This window comes from Centruroides sculpturatus, unplaced genomic scaffold (assembly GCF_000671375.1).
Source record: "Centruroides sculpturatus isolate CEXI.00-Female unplaced genomic scaffold, Cexi_2.0 scaffold684, whole genome shotgun sequence".
NCBI lineage: Eukaryota > Metazoa > Arthropoda > Arachnida > Scorpiones > Buthidae > Centruroides > Centruroides sculpturatus.
In genome coordinates, this window is record NW_019384832.1 from 89,951 (window position 1) to 106,126 (window position 16,176).

General features: G+C 29.7%; 2 protein-coding genes across 12 annotated transcripts in view; both read right to left on the minus strand.

Annotated features, from left to right (window-relative positions):
* The window catches only part of LOC111630144 (septin-7-like), a 141,606-nt gene that overhangs the window by 45,349 nt on the left and 80,081 nt on the right, over window positions 1–16,176 (minus strand). For all 10 annotated transcript variants that reach the window (XM_023374189.1, XM_023374185.1, XM_023374186.1 and 7 more), the window contains 2 exons: window positions 12,192–12,298; window positions 11,008–11,108 (listed from right to left, as the gene is read on the minus strand). In XM_023374189.1, coding sequence (XP_023229957.1) covers window positions 11,008–11,108; window positions 12,192–12,298 — 208 coding nt within the window. The remainder of the gene's footprint in view (window positions 1–11,007; window positions 11,109–12,191; window positions 12,299–16,176) is intronic.
* LOC111630146 (septin-7-like) lies at window positions 1,350–9,261 on the minus strand. Of its 2 annotated transcripts, none has more exons than XR_002757464.1 (2): window positions 9,113–9,261; window positions 1,350–1,641 (listed from the first exon to the last, which is right to left on the minus strand). XR_002757464.1 is itself a non-coding variant. In XM_023374197.1 (2 exons), exons 1-2 carry the CDS (start codon window positions 3,407–3,409, stop codon window positions 1,363–1,365), a joined length of 294 nt encoding a protein of 97 aa, XP_023229965.1. In that variant the 5' UTR covers window positions 3,410–4,212; the 3' UTR covers window positions 1,350–1,362. The 2 variants fall into 2 exon arrangements, 1 of the variants encoding a protein (XP_023229965.1); XM_023374197.1 differs by lacking the exon at window positions 9,113–9,261 and adding an exon at window positions 3,395–4,212.

A 16,176-nucleotide genomic window follows, 5' to 3' on the forward strand; every position in this document is an offset into this window, starting at 1 on the left:
GCGTTTTTCTGTGTTCGTTACAGTATATGTTTTACATTGTGTGTACATGTACAGTTTTGTGTGTGTTTTCAACATGTCAGGAGTGAAACGTAAACACGTTACTCTTTCATTAAATGAAAAATTAGCAGTGCTACAAAGACTGGACAAAGGGGAAGATTGTTTATTTTACTTTTTTCTGATAATCCGACCTTTTTTGCATTCCGACCATACCCCCAGTCCCAAAGGTGACGGATTAGAGGGGTTCTACTGTATGTAGAGAAAGACATTCATTCAAATAAAGAAAAATATTTGAAAATTTCAGGGAGTTTGGTCTTCAGTGTCTTTGATAAGAATAATTCCTGCAACAAAGCTTACATTATTATTCAAATGAGTCCATTTGATTTCATGACTATAATATCCCAAGTAAAACATTTATTACATACAATGATTTTACACTAAGTTTAGTTAGTACAACTAAAATTTCTCTCAAATAATACTTTCACTAATTTTAAGAAAAGCCATGGTAATTAGACCTGTAATAAAGTTTCAAGAATGAAAACTCATTACAAACAAGTATTGCAGATCTGTCTTCTACAAGTCAAAGTATCCATTTCAGGAAATGAAATATTCATAAGTTAGAGAAGATTCAAGGCATTCATTTGATGATGAAATTTATGTCTACAGTTGATGTTGAATTTTACAAAATAATTCTGAAGCAGAGGATTTTCTGAATCTAATATTTAAAGCTCAAACCAAAATTTCTGTCTGTGTATACCATAAGTTATATTGCTATATAAACAATAATTTATTTGTAACTGTGAAATAAATGGTTAATGCACTATTACAACAACAAAATATTCTTCTTTTCGAAAATAATCTCTTTTCTATAACAGTAATAATTAATCCTGTATTCACTTCAAACTTCAAATTCCTTGCTGTAAAACTGTATTCAAGTCTGACAGAACCCTCTAGTCCTCACCTCAATGTGTTTAATATGATAGTTTTTTGTAGTGTATGTGGTATGATACCTGTTTAAGATAGAACTACTGACACACTAAGTACATCATCCTTCTTTACAGGCACTTTATTTAATGGATAAGTTCTAATTATCATCATAATTATTAAAAGTGCATAACAGAAGCAAATTGATTAATTTATTAACTTTCCGTTTATGTTAAGTAGTCAGAATTTTATCTAGTTTTTCAAATTAATTATTATTTACATTTTTCTTTATATTATCTTTAATACATTTATGCCTAAGAGTCAAAATTCTGATTAACATTTATTTTTAGCTATGCTTAACTAGTTATATATATATAATAATTAATAATACACACACACACACACAATTTATACATTATTATTTATGAAGAATAGATGAAATTAAAAATAATACACACCTACAACCATTAATGTAAACTCAAATCCTCTTTTGACTGCTTTACGATAGACTTGATTTGGGAGATTGGCAAAACCAACATAACCATCTGATTCCTTTGAATGTGACATGTCTTTTACAATTTCTTTTTCTTTATTGAATATAGATTCTTTTAACGTCACCGAATTCGTTGTGCTTGTAGTTGTTGTAGTTGTATTAGATGTAATACTAGTAGAAACTGGTTGCCCATCCTGACGAAAGAACAACTCTCTCTTTGCAGACAACTGAAATAAAATTTTTGGAACAAAATTTATATAAAATAAAAATTTTTTAAAAAATAATTTACAATATCTAAACAATATAATAATCTTAAACTGAAATTTTGAACACAACAATTTAGACAACTAAACTGCAATGGCAGACTTTCATTGAATGTATGCGAAAATTTTTCAAAGAACAACCTCTGCTGAGATTAATAACATAAGTTTTGTCATATGCAGTCTGTACAGTACAAGTAAATATTTAAAAAAACCTTGTAAACATCCTCACTTTCTTTCTGTTGTTAACATCAGCAACAGTCCAAATCAGAATTCTTATAAAAGGAGATGACCTTTCAACATTAAACACCATCAGCCAAGGTTTCAAATTTTTACCTTTATGTATTTTATTGTGAAATTGGCTAATTTACCAGAGGATACTGTTTCAATTTAAATCATGTTATGTGAGCATAGTCTCATAAAAACATCATCTCCGAATATAAGAATTCTGTTTTGGACTGTCACTGGTGTTAATGAAAAGAAAGTGAAGACGTTATTTAATTTATGTAGTCTGTTTTAATCAGAAGACAAAGACTGATTATTTGATATTTTGAAGTTTATTATTATAAAATTAAAAATCATATCAACTAAATGTCAATATCTATTGAGACAGTTAAAATTGCATAACTTTTTAATTTGATGCCTTGATGAAAACAAAGTAAACACTTTCAAATTGAATGTTTTTTAGAATATTTATTTAGAAATAGTTTTAAAATAAAAGTTAATCTACTGATAGATATCAAAAATGTCTTCTGATATTGTCTAATTATAACAGGATGCCTACTAATAGTCAAAACTAAAATTAAATACTGAAATATTCTGTAAGTGTAATCAGAAAATTTTGAAAATCATTGGAGTCAATTTACAAATTCTTATAGAAAATACTATTTCACATTAAATAAAACCTACAAAGTTTAAGCATAAAAGAGTAATTGTAATATTTTAATCTAAATAATTGATATTTTGCTATTATACTTTGACATTAAGCCATTTGAATGAATTTCTAATTTTTAAAATAAATATTTGAAATAAAAACTAAGAAATATTTTGCAGGATCTCATCAATTAAGAGTAGAGAGAAAGTTGTGAATCTAAGCCATTATTAACTTATTATTACAAACAAGACAGATATTTTGTGAGTACAATACATATTTAATTAATGTAATAGTATCTGTCAAAAAGGAAAGCTTTTGCATGGACCTTTCAAGGTCCTGAAAAGTACTCTGTAAAGCCATAGGTTCCAATAACTGATTAAAAAAAGTTAATTATCTTTTTCTAATTTCAACCAAAACTGAAATATTTGGATAAAATTATATGACATCACACTAAACATCCAATAAGAATGAAATATTACAATTATAACTACAGTTTAAAATTGTGTAAAATATTTTTTAAAAAATTACCTCAATAAATATAAAAAACTACTTTATTATAACAAATTATAATAGTCTTATTAGACTATTTTATTTATTCATTGAAGTCTGGCGAGAGAGAGAGAGAGAGAGAGAGATTTCGTAAATGTGAAAAAAAACATTTACGTCTAGGATTATTTCATTAAATATTTAAACATTAAATTATTTTATTGAATAACTAAAAATTTTCTTAAATTTTGTAAATACTGTACAATATTATGTTTACAATTCAAATATGGAATTCATCAATCCTAAATTTTTATCCAAGGAACCAGAAACAAGTATAGGTATGTGGAAATTGCTACTCACTGTATTCATATCCATTGCTGGATCTTTGGGTTTTTAATCTATAATAATCAAACATTACTTTACTGGCCTGTTATAAAAGCATTTCAAAATATTTCTCAAGATATCATCATCTTATATTAAATATCACCCTTCAGTTAGTGGTTAGGTTAAGAGATGCTACATTTAAGTTCTAAAATAATTAAAGTCAAAGAACACATTAAGTATTTTTTCATTCAACAGTATTTGTTTTATCTATAATAAAAATGTCATGCAAATATACAAAAGCTGTAACCTAAAAGAAGCTGCATTGAATCAAGACTGTGTTGTTTATTCAATCTATATCAAGAGAGTCATATTCATATAAACTGGTGGCTTTCAGATTCACAGTCAAAGAGTCACACATCTCCAACAGTAAAGACAAAATATTTGAACTAAATTACATCAAAAAAGTTACTTTAAAACATGGCTATCCTTCATCATTATCAAGAAACTTGTCAAACAATACTCCTATTGACTTCCAAAATCAAAGACCAATGGTATTTTCAAATCATTGGGGTACATCAAAATTACAAAGAATTAGAAAGATTGAATAATATCTCTATTGCATTTAGATGCAACCCAAATATATTCTTCGATTAGAAATTCTAAAGATCCTCTAAGTGACCTACAACTCCCAGGATATACACTATTCCTGTTACAGACACAGGGATGGTCAGAATTTGCAGTAAACAGCACCCTGACCCACCCACTCAATCAATAATCAAAAAAAGCATTTAGCATCATTGGAAAAAAGTCAGAACATTACAGCACTGACTGTATTTGCAATGAATCAGCAGGTTCAAGTGTATGTTACCAGTGTCAAACTTTCACATTGCATGGGCCAATTAAATCAACTCAAATATCTAGAGAAATTGACAGAACATCAATCAATTTTAAGGATGATGACCATACTTTCGAAAATATGTTATCATTACTTGAGAAGTCAGTTTTTAATTTTTTTTAAATTTGTCTGTTCCAAATTTTTGTTCTTTAGAATATTTCTGTAACCTGATGATGGTTTCTTAAGACAATCAAAAACATTCATTTTACATTTTCAAGCTGGAGTTTAAGTGTTTGGTGGACATCATATATTGCAAGTGTCATTCATGGTTAAACAAGACTTATTTCTACAAACCAAAATATGTATAAACTACATCAATTTTTCGAAATACTCTCCATCTGTACGTAGAATCCTGATACACCTTTCTTGTAGAAAGAAGTGAGATGCCATTGAAGCCAGCATAGGACAACTTGCTGAAATTCATCATCTACCTGGAATTTTGTTCCTCCCAGGTACTCTTTAAGAGGCCCAAACAAATGATAATTGCTGGGAGCTAAATCTGGACTGTAAAGGGCATAAGGAATGAGGCAACACCTCACAGCCCATTTTGGCCAGAGTTGATGTTGTCAAATTGTGTGTGTGGTCAGGCATTGTCATGAAGAAAAAAATCTCTCCCCCAGACAACATTCCAGGTCTTTTGTTGCAAATGGCATTTTGTACGGCACCCGTAATCAATTTGGTGTAATACTGGGCATTAATTGTGGGCCTTTCTCTAGAAAATCCACATGAATAACACCTCGCACGTCCCAGAAGATAGTTTCCATGGTCTTTCTGACAGACGAAGCATTTTGCTCTTCTTGGGTGGTGGGAACCCATGATGCCTCCATTCCATGCTGCTTCTTTTCGTTTCAGGGGTGAAGTAGTGTATCCATGTTTCATCACATGTGATGATTGATTGCAAGAATGCATCACCTTCAATATGAAACTAATTCAGAAGCTGCTCACATGTCTCCTTAAGTACCCATTTCTGATCACATGTCAGCTGTCAGGGAACCCATCTGGCAGACATCTTGCAGAACAGTAAGTGCTTGTGGATGATTTTCTCAACAGTACAGACACTGGTGGATACTTTGTCTGCAATGTGTCTCATGTTGGTTACTCACTGGTTCTCCAAGATAACTTGCTCAACTTGTGCAATATTCACCGATGTTAACGCAGTCAGATGAACATGTCCACGTGCTTTGTTTATCACCAGCACTCGTCCTTCACCAAATTGTCAACACCATTTGTACACTCTTGCCCACGACAGTGTTTGTTCCCCCATACTGTGCATCCAATCTTCTCAAAACTTCAGCAGGTTTAACTTTTTCCTTCATGAGAAATTTGATTACGCACCACTGTTCCACCATTATTGACACATTACCTTCTGCCATGATTGCTAAAACTGCTAAGCAGGTGCAAAATACATTATGCTTGCTATCGAAATCTTGAGATGGATAATGCTACTTTCTCTCCAGGTTTTATTGTGCTACAATTATTCTTCGAAATTATAGGCCCAAAGTCTCATTTAACCTTGAACAACCCTTGTATAATCCAGTTTCTAAGCTGTTTTATTCATAAAAAAATTTATCTTCCAAACAAAATGAATTCCTTTCTCTGACATTTTAATTTTAAAAAACTAAAACAAATCTAAATGAACAATCAAGATAATATGCAGGATCATAAAGAATTGTAAAGCTACACTTGTCCAAAAAACAAAAATATATCTAACATCTAGAACAGCAATAGCTGGCTTTGTACAATAAATCCTCATTCTCATGCATCAAAGAACATATTCATAAAATTCTTTAGCAGTTTGATTCTCAAATAAATACAGTGAGTGATCGATTAATGAACAGTTCAGACAATGAACATGTTTGCAAAAGATTTTTATGTTCAGACAACGAACAGCTCACAGAACAAACAAAAGAAGTGATGTAAAATAGTGCATATCAATTGGTTTTCACAATTTGAAACCTTTCGACACTAATGCTCGAGACATCGACACTATTGCTCAACCTGATACCGATTGGATAGTATTCCTCCAAACTTTGAAACTCTCCCTTGTAATTCTAGCCTTTTGTTTTCCTTTCTGACAAAGAATTTTTTTAGTCCCCATGAGACTATTGTGTGGGCATTCAGTAAGTTTTGTGTCAGTTTATATTTTCAAAAATCGAGAGCTTAACTGTCCCATCAGATATTCATTAATGCTTTACACCAAATTTTGAATTTCATCTAGTCCTCACATTTACATAATTTTTTTGTGTGCTAGTTGATCTTTGTTCTCTAAATTTTTGTAAGTGCTTTTCTGAACTTTCTATTTAAAAAAGAAACTGATAATATTATGAAGCCTAAAGAGTGGAGTTTCAAGAACTGTGCCCACCATAGAAACCAAATGAGATAATAGTAGAGAGTGGTCAGAAGTTGTCTGATGTTGCTAAGCAGTATGGCTTAAACAGGTCTACAGTAGGCACAATCTAAGCTATGGAAGATATAATCAAGATGATTTAAGCAGCTAAAGGAGTAATGAAAATCATATCTGAGAAACAAAGAACATTGAAGAGCTCATAATAGAACCTGAGAATGATCTGACGACAAAAGAACTCCAAGAACTCTTAAATGAAGAACACAAAGAAACTCAACAAGATGATGTGTTTTCTTCTGAAAAAGAGGACAATGAAAGAGGACCAATGCTGACATCTGCTATTAAAGATTTTTTGAAGAAGTGTGAGGATGTCAGAACAGCGGTCTTAGAATGGCATCCAAACCAGGTTGAGGTTAATAGGCTTGGAGATCTCTACAATGACAATGCTTTTAATTACTTCTGAAAAATCCTGAAGAGAGAAAAGTAATTGACATTGCACAGAGATTCTTTAAGACCACAAATGGAAAAAAACATCACCAATGAAAATGCAAACTATGTATATATGTATTTTTATTATTACACATAAATTAACATAGTAAGAAAATATATAATTTTTTTATTTTTTGGGGTCTCCAGAACGATTTAATCAAATTTCCATAAAAATCTGGTAAATCGATAATCAGTTAACGAACAATTCAGGTAGTGAACACTTTCTTGGACCAGATTATGTTCGTTAACTGATGAACCACTATATATGAAAAATGAGCCAGAAGTAATGTCGATAATTTTTTACTCTAAAAAGAGTTTAAAAAATATCAACATTACTTTGATTCACATCTGTGCTTTCATCTTTCTTGGAGAACTAGAAATGTAGAAATCTACTTTGCATTTCTACATTTTATCTATTCCTGAGTCATATTTTAGCAAGGTTTTATCCTCTGTTACAAGTTTATTAATGAATTCATCACAATTTTCTTAAGTTTGTAACAAATCTTGACAAATCACTAACTATTGATTCTTTTGACTAGAAGATCTCAAAGAACAAACTCTGTACATAACTCTTCTTTTTAACTCCTCCGTAACAGTTTGCAATTTTTCCTAAGTATTCCTGTCAAGCTTCCAAAGGTAGAGAGAGATTTATCATTATTATGCAAATATTAAGTTTTGTTCACATTTCTGCTCATTTGAAAATAGAAAGTTTCCCATTTTCTTGTCATCTCTAATATTTTTATAACCTTTTTAAATTATAAAAACCATGTAAAAATTTGTTATTGGTAAGATATTTTCTCTATAAATTTGCTTTATCAACTGTTAAATTAAGGAAAATGTTAACTTAAAATTTGATGTTACATTGCCATAAATCATTCATTCATGACGGAGCAACAGAGGAAGCAGTCATTTTATGATCAGTTTACTTGCCAAAGTCATTTTTGTAAAAAAGATTTTTTAAACTTTCATAATTTAAGAAATTAGAATAAATGTTATTTCATTTTTTAAAAATTTAGTTAGTTTCTCGGTTGCACCTTGTATGAAACTATTTTCACATCAAAATTTCTTTTATAGATGATATCAGCAATACACGTAAGTAAATAAGCATATTAAAATAAGCATCCCTGAAATGAAGTGTAAATTTAACAAGTTTTAGCCTGTTCCAACAACAATTTTTTTATTTAACATTTTTGGCTAACATAGTAACCATCCTCAGAATTGAACATTCATGTAAGACAATTTTTTAAATTTTAACATTCAAAGAAAAGTTCTAAATATGAATCTAAGATAAATAACATAACATATAAAAAATAATAAAAATTAGTTTTTGGTTTTTATTTTGTCTTGGTTTATAACATATTTTTATGCTGTAGATAAACAAGCAGCATCCTTATGAATTCTTAATACTATATTTGTATATAGTTATTTTTTATAGTTTTTCTGGTGTGTTGGTTGCTGATGGTTTTTAAGTGTGTAGCATCCTTGAAGTGTGGGTATATTCCTGAGAATATATAGCTGTGTTGTGGTGCTTTTCTCTAGTATATTGTACTGATGCTCTCTTAGCCTGGTGGAAAAATGTGTACTGTATGTATTTGCTGAGGGTAAACAGTAAACTAGACGTAGAGTAAACAGCATTTGCTACACTTCTGGGGCTGTGGTAAGATCAACTATGTTCTTGTCATTATGCAATAAGCCTAATAACAAGGACAGTCAATATTACAAAAAAACAATTTGTGTCAACAAGAAAAAGTAACTACATACAAACATAATATTAAGAATTCTTTTTGTATTTCATTTTAGTTATTTATCATCAATTCATATTTAGAACACTTCTAAGAATGTTAAAATTTAAAAGAATTTTCTTACAAGAATGTTCAATCCTGAAAATGGCCACTAAGTTACCTGAAAGCATTAGATAATTACAAATCTGTTGCTGGAACAAGCTAGAACTCTTGAAATAATACAAACAACTAAGAAAGAAATTGTCCAGTAAGTAGCATTAAAAGGAGGAGATTAGTTAATATACCTTTATTCCATTCTAGTGAAGTGAACATCTCTATAAGTATAAACAAAACATTTTTTAGCTGTTATAATTATTTAGTGTAATTTTGATCATTTAAATTGCTTAATAATATTTGTTATAAAAAAGCAATCATCTTAGTTATTTTATTATGGGAATTATAACAGGTATTAAACATTTGAATATAAAAGTAATTAATACATTAAAAAAATTGAAAAACTCAAAGAAATATACAGTGGGTGATTGGTTAACGAATATAATCCGTCCCAAGACTTTGTTCGCTATCTGAATTGTTCATTAACCGATTATCAATTTACCATAGGTTTTAATGGAAATTTAAATAATTCGTTCTGGAGACCCCCAAAAATAAAAAATACATACTTTTTTACTACGTTTATTTATATGTAATAATAAAAATACACAAATACACAGTCTTGCATCCTCCCACTTCTTCAAAGGATCTTTAATTAATTAAATTAATAACAGATATTGGTATTAATTCTTTTTTTCAGAAGAAAGCGTATCTCACCGAGTTTCTTGGTGTTCTTCATTCAAGAGTTCTTGGTGTTCTTCTGTTATCAGATCCATTTCAGGTTCCATTATGAACTCTTCAATGTTCTTTATTTCTCAGATGTGATTTTTGTTACTCGTTTAGCTGCTTGAGTCTTCTTGATTATACAGTATTTTTCTTAAATAAGATTGAACTGCGGCCTACTGTAGACCTATTCACACCATACTGCCCAGAAACATTAGGCATCTTCTGCCCACTCTCTACCTTTGCTATTACTCTCTCACCTTTCAAAAAGAAAAATAGATGAAAAACTTAACGAGTGCCTATCTGACAGTCTCGCGAATACATAAAAGAATCGTTTTTGTCAGAAAAATAAAAGGCTGGAATTTCAAGGAAGAGTTTCAAAGTTTGGAGGAATACTATCCGATCGGTATATACTGGCTTGAACATCAATGTCGACGTCTTCTACACTCCAAAAAGTTTCGAATTGTTGCCCGAAGACAAGGGAAGACCAATCGGTATTCATTATTTTACATCACTACTTCTTGTGTTTGTTCTGTGGGGTGTTCGTTATCTGATCTGTTCGTTAACTGATCACCCACTGAACTTAATATAAATTTATTTGAATCAGTAAAAAGAATCTACTACTAAANCAACGAACACCCTGGTTTAATGACCAAATCAGTTAACAAACTTTTAGTTTGCAAATATTTTGTCTCAGATAACAGATGAAATTCGAATAACAAACGTAGCAGGTTTTTGTGTCAAATTTTAGTTGCTGTTAGGCATGCGTGAGTTAAGCATTGCTTTTCTGAGTGTTTGTGCTAATGGATAAATTACATTTGCATTAATTTCTATGGAAAAAATTGCTTCGATTAATGAACAGAATTAAGTTCATTAATCGGGTTCGCTGTACAGGTTGCAGTTTATGTACTGAATCTTGTAAGCATAGCTCAATTGTAATACTTTGTTTAGTAAATTTTTTTTAAAATACAAACTATAAATAATTCCACATTTTTTACTGTTTATAATAAAGGTACATACATTTACTGCCATGAGTAAGGTATTATAAATGAATTCATACTGACATTCTAAATCAAATAATTTAAGTTATTGTTTTTGAATTATCACATTTAATGTCATATTAAATACTACTTACTAATTAATGTTTAAAACAAGATTTTCTTTAAGAAATATAATGAAAAATAATAATATATTTAAGTTATGCTATTTTTAAAATTAAGTTGAAATTAGAAACAAACTTCATAAATAAACATAAAACTTAATCCTGTTTATTTTTGGAATTAAAACATTTATTATACTTCTAAAACAAGGCTAAAATTAGTTTATTATTGATTAAAAAGTAAATGCTTAATAAAAAAAAAATTACCATTTAGAATTATCAACAGCATCTCCAAAACCTGGAGTGTCCACAACAGTTAGAAGTAAATTTACACCATTTTCCTTAAGCAGCACCTTTGTTGTTTCAATCTATAAATAATTTTACATAGTTCAACACTAATACAATTTTTTTTTTTAAATAATTTTCAGCAAGTATTTAATGCAATAATGTAACTTATAAAATATTTAAAATTTTAAGAAACTTCAAGAAAAAGTTAAAACATTTAGAATCTCACTACTATATTTTTACAAAATAAAGTAATTTAATCTGAATGATTCTGTGCACTTTTCATGTCATCAATGTTGGCATTACCCACTAAGTTAATAGTTTCACTAATGTTTTAGGTAAAAGGAACAGAGATTGTTTTAAAGAGAAAATTTATGCAAACTATTAAATAATATGCACAATCTATCAATAGTTCATTCATGAAATATTTATAGCAAAAGTTAAAATCAATTATAAAACACATTTATATTGCTATTACACATCCAAAAATTCACATTCTAGAAATTTGATTCTTATTAACATTGTATAGTAGTAAATCAGCATCATATTTATTATTTTAAATAAATCAGTAATTATACAGTAAAACTTATCTAACTTGAAGCTCCAAAAGACAGGTAAAACTTCGAGTTAGAGAACAAGAGTAAAAATGCCAATTCTGAATAGATTTGTATTTTTATCCCTCTTGCATTATATAAAGAATCTTTGGAAATTTTTTTTGTTTTAAACAGCACATGTAACACCTTTCAGCAAACTGTTTAATGTAACTAATAGAACTGAACAGTTTTGCAGGTCCTCTTGCTTTGAACTGGAATGTTGTCTGGAAATTGGTGTTGGAGAACAGATACAATGAACTGTCTGAAAATTTCATGAAAATCCAATAATTAGGATCACTTTGTATAAAATAAATAATAAAATTTTCATTAGGGAAGTTGAAATTAACATAAATCAGTGTTGAGGACATGAAAAACTTCGACTTGGAGAAAATTCAAGTTGGAGATGTTATGTGCTATTCCAGTGAGACCTACAAAGTGCTTCATTTTCTTTGAGATAAAGAAATATTCGAGTTACAGACATTTAAGTTAAAGAAGTTTTACTCTATTTGAATTTTTAAGCAATTTAATTTTTAAAGAAAACAAAAGGGTATTATTGATTAAGTATAATCTAACCTGAACAGTTTTTTTAATGCGATGTGAAGGTCCTGGATATTCATTGGAATATATGTCTGTCAAAAATACAGAATTGATGAGAGTTGACTTTCCTAGTCCAGATTCACCTAAAAGATCATAATTTTTACATTTTTTAAAATTTAACTTTTATAAATGTAAGAAAAAAACTCTCTCAATACAATCATTTCATAAAAATAAAAGATATTGTTATAAGTATGTTAAATAAATTTATAATTTAAAATAATATCAATGCATTTATTATTATTGTGGTGGTGATAAAAATATGATAATGATAACAAATGCTAGTCAAAAGGTAAAACAATGCTATTAAAAACAACTGTTTTATATGTTTGTGCTCTGCCATTACATGTATATGTAATTATAAAGTTTCAGTGCGCTCTCATCTCAACAAGGTGGTGGCGAGTGAGAGGATTTAATAATATATAAGCATAATATATAAGATTTAATAAGTTAGCAGAATATATCCTACTCAGCTTATATAATAATGTTTATGCTATTCCAGATCATGGTCAAGGCATAACTACAGGAGGGAACAAGTTGTTTTATGTGCTCTTTCTGTATGTATGTGTTTAAGAATTTTCTGACAAATCAAAAAGGCAAGAACCAGAGGGTTCTATCTACATTTTTTTCACTATTTTATTTTAATTTGTTGTACAGACAATCACTTCCTATAAATGCAGAGTTTTGGCATTTTAGTGGTAGAAGAAGAGTTTTTTAGCGTGAAACTTTGATTTTATCTATAAAAGTAGGAAAAACTCAGAACCAAAAGATTCTATGTCATGGTTGTCCTTTAATTATGCCAACAACAGGGGAGAGATAAGCCATTCTTTTAATTTTGTGTTTAGCTAACTAATTTAATGTTTACATTGAAAAGTAAAGGAAAAAATTCATAGATGACTGTTATAATACTGGACAATCAGAATATGCTCAAATGTAAACAATTAGAAAATTAAAAATGTTTGAAGAAAATAATTCTAGAAATCCAAAATTGTAAGTGTCATGGTTAAAAGTTGAAAAACTCAGAAGATTCTGAACGCATTTTTGAAGCCTGTGGTGTGCCTCAAAATAAAAATTTCTTAACTTCATTTGCTTTAACTCTATTCCACCAAACAAACTGTTGCATAACAACATTTTTAACTGAAGGGAATTGTCATTCAGGAATTTGAATGTACAGTAGAACCCCTATAGCCCGCCCTCAGCGAGTCCATCACTCCGGTTAATCCGACCGTGGTTGGAGTCGAGAAACTTGTCCCGACTCGTCAGTGACTCACCATCCGTGGTGTTTTTCTGTGTTCGTTACAGTATATGTTTTACATTGTGTGTACATGTACAGTTTTGTGTGTGTTTTCAACATGTCATGAGTGAAACCTAAATACGTTACTCTTTCATTAAATGAAAAATTAGCAGTGCGACAAAGACTGGACAAAGGAGAAGATTGTTTATTTTACTTTTTTCTGATAATCTGACCTTTTTTGCANACACCAGAAGACATTAAGCCATGCCGCTTGTCTTGTATGGCACGGCGGAGTTTTCTGAAGGTCACAATAAGCATCAGAATTGATTGTTGTGCCTCTTGGCATAAAATCCACTAACAAAGTCCCTTTCCTGTCCCAAAAGACAGTTATCATGATCTTTTGTGCTGGAATTGAATAACAGATCGTATCTTGCAGTCGGCAGGTAACTCAATTTTCTTAAACATTATAAACTTCTACAATTCATCACACAGACAGACAATATGGCTGCCAATGGCATCTAAACACACACAAAGCATGCTGAAAGCAGATGCTCATACACATTGCTGCAATCGCACGTCATTCTCACTTTCATTCACAAATGGACCTTATTTAAAAAATAGCCCCCGTACTATACCTTAACATTGAATATTTAATACTGTAGATTGTAATATCTTTTTTCTTTAACAAATTTAAAATTTAAATTTTTAATACTCACTGTTCTTTTAAAAAAAGAACATTCTTCAGGTGTTAACGTATCTGCTTTTGCAATAAGTGGAATAATATTAACTTTATCATGTAACTGTTTCATAAATTCAATATCTAAAGGCTTGAGTCTGAAATCAAATGTACAATAAAGAATGTATAATACAATTTTAGAAAAAAAAGAAAAAATTAATATTTGACAAACAAAAACTTACCCATGCCCAGAAGGTGCAATGAAATAAAGGCAACAGTGAACACGAGTATCAGGAATAGTTGTTCTGTTAACTCTAGATTCTGCATTAAGGTATTCTTCACATTTACTCTCTATAAAATCAACTATAGGTTGCCAACTGAAAATATAGTTTTAATAATTCTAAACAGATTGCAAATATACACACACAATTTAAATCAATATATTAGCCAAATCATTTAACTCAATGTTCTCCTAGAATCATTTGAATGGGTATGTCACCCATTCAAAACATTCTATGAGAACATTCCATGATTTTACTAACTACCCAGTTAATGTGATGAATTTAAGTGTTAAATGAAAAAATAAAAAATTTTATATTATAATAAAGCACCATTCCCAACTGCAGAAAAATAATGTGAAGACAAAAATTTTCCATTCATGTATCACAGCATGCCTAGAAAATCATTTTAAAAATGTTTAATTTCTGTAGTGTGTCAATAGCCAACTGAAACCAAGAATGCTTGTGATATTGATAGATCAATATGACAAACACAATAAAACATTAAATATTGATATCTTTAAGACAAACATAACAGTATATTAGAAAAATCTGAAATTTTAAAAACAATGCACAAACTACGAAGAATTGTGTATGTGATGTTAAGGATAGCAAATTATTTGCTAATCATATTATTGGAATTTTGATGTCATTCCAGCATCATCAATAGTAGATATTTGAATTTAGTTTTCTGTATATCAGATTATATATTTTTGGAAAATGGAATCAACACACAGAAATTTTTCAAAAAGTAAAAACTAGGTTTTTCTGCATTTGAAAATATAAAATCTTTTATTACTGTTCCTGTGATAGTTTTTCTGCAGTAATTTGGCTATAAGTGAGAACTAAGTTTTGCTGCCAGTGTATAAATCAGTAATTATGCATTTATTAAATTATGCTTTAATGAACAGAAAGTTAGGCCTGAAAACAACTAGTTATTTAACCAAATCCAAAGAGTAGTTATTTAACTACCATAACTTACTAGCATCAAAATGCCCCTTACATACAAGTTACTGTGCCAAATTTTGTTTCTTAATCTTTATTTTATCCTGAGATATTAAACAAAATAGATGTCAACATACACACACATTTCCAGTAACAGTTTTTTGAGTTCAGAGGTGTCAAAGACATCATGATTCCAAAATCCTGGAGGGTGAAATGTAACTCATGTTATGCTAAAACAGCCAGGAAAGTAAAAAACAAAACTGATAAGAGAAGTAGTAAAGGCATCAAACTCAAAATACAATTATTAATTATCAACAGAGATTGACTGGTTCATATATTGTGGGATTAATTTCTTTACAGTCTTTCAAATACTCTTTCATTATAAACTTTGTTTTCGTGTATGTTTGTACATGCAACCCTATTCTCTCTAAAGAGTTTATATTTACAAATAATAAAATATTTTATAATATTGCACAGTGTATTCTTCTCTTTAACCCAGTTATTCCTTCATTCCACTTTACAAATAAGAACTTCTGGAGAAACATTGTCATTCAAATTATTAAGCTATATATATATATATATATATGTTACTGTGAATGACCAATATCTGGCGAATGTCGAGATTCTCCGGTGAATGTCAGCATTCACACAGTCGTTTCGTATATGTAGGAAATATTTGCTAAATATCATTATTTCTCACTTACACCGGCAAATGTCGACATTCAGCATGCACTGATGGTGAATGTTGAATAAAAATATTTTTATTACGTTAAGACAAAAATGCAACTTTTTAATATGTCAAAATAGGAGAAAGCTTAAGTAACAGCACAT